The sequence below is a fragment of the Dermacentor silvarum genome, chromosome 6 (genome assembly GCF_013339745.2).
Source record: "Dermacentor silvarum isolate Dsil-2018 chromosome 6, BIME_Dsil_1.4, whole genome shotgun sequence".
NCBI lineage: Eukaryota > Metazoa > Arthropoda > Arachnida > Ixodida > Ixodidae > Dermacentor > Dermacentor silvarum.
The window spans coordinates 60,675,248-60,678,822 of record NC_051159.1 but is presented as its reverse complement, the minus strand read 5'-3'; the positions used below and the strand labels follow the sequence as shown (position 1 = coordinate 60,678,822).

The window sequence follows — 3,575 nt, the reverse complement described above, 5'->3', positions numbered from 1 at the left end:
GTGAAGCCGACGCGAGGCGGCAACGCCGACAAGACCCTGCAGTTCTGGAACACGAAGCGGACGCGCATCGTGCCCGCCGTGAGGATGCCGCAGTGCGGGAACACGAAGCCGACTCGAACCGACAACGCCGGCAAGACCCTGCAGTACGGCAGCAGGAAGCGGCCTCGCATCGTGCCCGCCGTGACGATGCAGCGGTGAGAGAACACGAAGCCGACACTAGGCGACAGCGTCGCTTGCCACAAGTGACCACCTCCTGCCCACAGACACATTTGGCGGCGGCTACCGCGCATTTCGAAAGACAGTTCTTCAATAATCCATTCGGATATGCGTGTGATGTTTGCGATCGGCTTTGGTTTAAAGCTGACCTCTCGCCTGTCCGAGTTCATCACGTGCCCCTGCTCGCAGCCGAGTTTCCAGACGAAGACGTGCATTCCTTTGTGTTGTGCTCAACATGCCGCGGCGCACTGCAAAGGAGTACCATACCGGCCCTCTCTCGAAGTAACGGTTACGTTTACCCGGTCATTCCCGCTGGGCTACCTCCACTGAACTTGGTGAGTGAGCGTTTGATTGCACCCCGTCTACCATTCATGCAAATTCGTCGCCTCATGAACGGCGGAGGACAGTATGGCATTGTGGGGCCCGTCGTTAACGTACCTGTTGAAGTGGACACCATGGTTAAATCGTTGCCGCGAAACATTCACGAAGACCATGCCATCAATGTCCACATTAAACGCAGGATTCTCAACAAGACATCATACCTCTCTGGCGTGGTGAAAAAATCTCACTTGAAACCTTGGCTTGACGTCTTGTGTCGGAGTACGTTGTACAGGTACTTTGGTATTACTCTTGACGCCTCCTCTTTAGACGCTCTTCCCGACGACGACGCATTTCAACTGCTCGAAGATTCCGTCGAAACTATACCCCAGTGTCCCGACGTGCACAATCCAGTGGATGCATGCGTGGCGCTTAACGCATTCGAACAGTCCGTGGTGTGGGACGAAGAGCGCTACCTGGCCATAGCTCCTGGTGAACACAGACAACCACTGAGCATACTGTACGATGAAAGAGCAGAAGAGTTGTCCTTCCCTCAGATATACCTTGGGGAGCCCCGGCGCGTAAAGGCAGAAGCTCATCCCACGCCCTTTACATATGCCACCAGTGAGATACGTCGCAAAGACCGTCGCGGTGTTTCGCCTCACCACATCCTGTTCATGGCAATGAAAGTGCTCCGATTTAGAGTCAGTCGCGGCCTGGCCGTCACATTTCGCGTCAACGACGACACCGACAAAATTACACGCCAAATGCTTGAAGACGAACACTTCATACAGGATACCATTGACCAAGACATGGCCTTTATGAAGGGCGTTCCCAACACGGTCCACTACTGGCAGCAGCGAAAGAAAGATGTCTTCGCTATGATACGCCAGCTTGGCAAGCCGACTGCGTTCCTCACCCTGTCAGCCTCAGAGATGCATTGGCCTCGATTACTCGCTCTGCTTGAGCGGTTGCGCCAGCAAGATCCCACCTTAGAAGTGCACGTGTCGGAAATGACATCCATATACCGTGCTCAGCTCGTCAACAGTGACCCCGTGGTGTGCGCCATTTACTTTAACAAGCTCGTGAGCGTCATTCTAAATGTCCTGTGTAGCCGCACTCACTCGCCTTTCAAACCTTACCGCGTCGTGGACTACTTCAAGCGCATTGAATTCCAGCACCGAGGTAGTCCGCACGCTCACATCTTACTTTGGTTGGACAACGCACCGTGCGAAACCGTCTCCTCCGACATGCCAGAAACGATCCGCCTCGCAACGCACCTCGTGTCCCTCGATACCTCTGTGTTGCCACGCCTGCGCACTCAAGTGCACCAACACACACACACCTGCTACAAGCGCGGAAACTCTCGTTGCCGTTTTGGCGCTCCTTTCTGCCCCTCTGACAACACCATGGTGCTACTTCCCTATCCGCCCACACAAGACGATGCCGAAGCCACGCGGCGCGTCGCACTCAAGGAACGCTTCTTGCAGATGCACGCCGCTCTTGAAAGCACGCACTACGACAGCATCGGCCAATTCCTCGAGCACCATGCAGTCACTACCGAGGAAGAATACGTCTCCGTGCTCCGCGCTGGCGTGACGCGCCCGACCTTGTTTATACAGCGAACAGTGCAGCAAAAGTGGATCAACGTATTCAATCCGTGGGTCGCCTCCATGCTCGACTCAAACATGGACCTTCAGATCATCCTTGACGCCTACTCGTGTGCTGCTTATGTAGTGGAATACGTAAATAAGTCCAATCGCGGGGTTTCAAACCTGCACAAAGCCGTGTCGGACATTTTGGCAGACACTCCAAACATTCCTTATGGCCAGGCTCTTCGGTTACTCGGCGTTAAGATGCTCAAGGCTGTTGAGATGAGTGCTCAGGAAGCTGCGTGGACACTCCTCCGACAGGAGATGTCCGAGTCCAGTAGACGAATCACCTACATTGCCACATGCCTACCGGAAGAGCGCACGCGCGTTCGCAAAACGCGCGCGCAGATGGAAGCAGCCGGTCTCGACGCCGCGTCAACGGATGTATGGAAATTTGGGGTGTTGCGCAGATATGAATACCGCCCAGACAATTTGCAAGACGTGTGCTTGGCAGACTTTGTGGCGCATTACAACTTGCACACCTACCAAAAGCGCCGCGACCCAGCCGTCATTCGTTACCGCTGCTACTCCATCGACGAATCACTCAACTACATGCGGGAAGCAGTCACACTGTTCCTTCCTTTCCGCCGGGAAGTAGACATTTTGGATGGCAATGCTTTTGAGCACATGTACGCTGAGAACATGGACGCCTTGCTGCTCAAAAGATCTGAGTACGACAGTAAGTTCGACATTCACCAGCTGCGCCACATATGCCTCCAAATGTGCACCGACGACGCCCGTAGTAGCGAACTACACACTGCCACTGACCCACACCACGTTCCTTTGGTCGACCAAAACGACGACGAAGATTTGCTCGGACCACCTGATGCTAACTCCGTAGCGCCAAAAGGTCGTTGCGCCGCCGTCTGCACGCGTCAGGATGTCATGACCGGGGACGCCTACAGGGAAATGATGCGTCTCGCCAACAAGGAACAGTTAGAAGTTGTTCGCGAGGTGATCCACCGCCTAACCACACCGACTTCTGACCCACTAAGAATCTTCTTGACTGGTGTTGCCGGTTGCGGCAAGACCTTCGTTCTACGCCTAATTATGGATGCCTACAACCGCTACACTAACACCGCCTCCACTTGCACGCACAACGCGTACGTCGCGTGCGCCACAACAGGCAAGGCAGCGGTCGCCATCGGTGGGCTCACTGTACACGCCGCCTTCAAGCTCAGTATGCGTGCCGACGGGGGCTTGCGCGACGGAGACCTCAACTCCTTCCGTACAGCGTTCACAAACGTCAAGTGCGTCATTGTGGACGAATGCAGCATGATGAGCAGCGACACTCTCGCACGTGTCGACGACCGCCTGCGACAGATCACTGGCAACTACAACGACCCTTTCGGCGGTTTGGACTTCATAATGTGCGGTGACTTGCGCTAG

General features: G+C 55.0%; 1 protein-coding gene across 1 annotated transcript; it reads left to right on the top strand.

Annotated features, from left to right (window-relative positions):
• The first annotated feature begins 605 nt into the window (after positions 1 to 605).
• On the top strand, positions 606 to 3,575 carry LOC119456684 (uncharacterized). Its single transcript, XM_037718510.1, has one exon. The coding sequence runs from the start codon at positions 606 to 608 to the stop codon at positions 3,573 to 3,575; it is 2,970 nt and encodes a 989-aa protein (XP_037574438.1).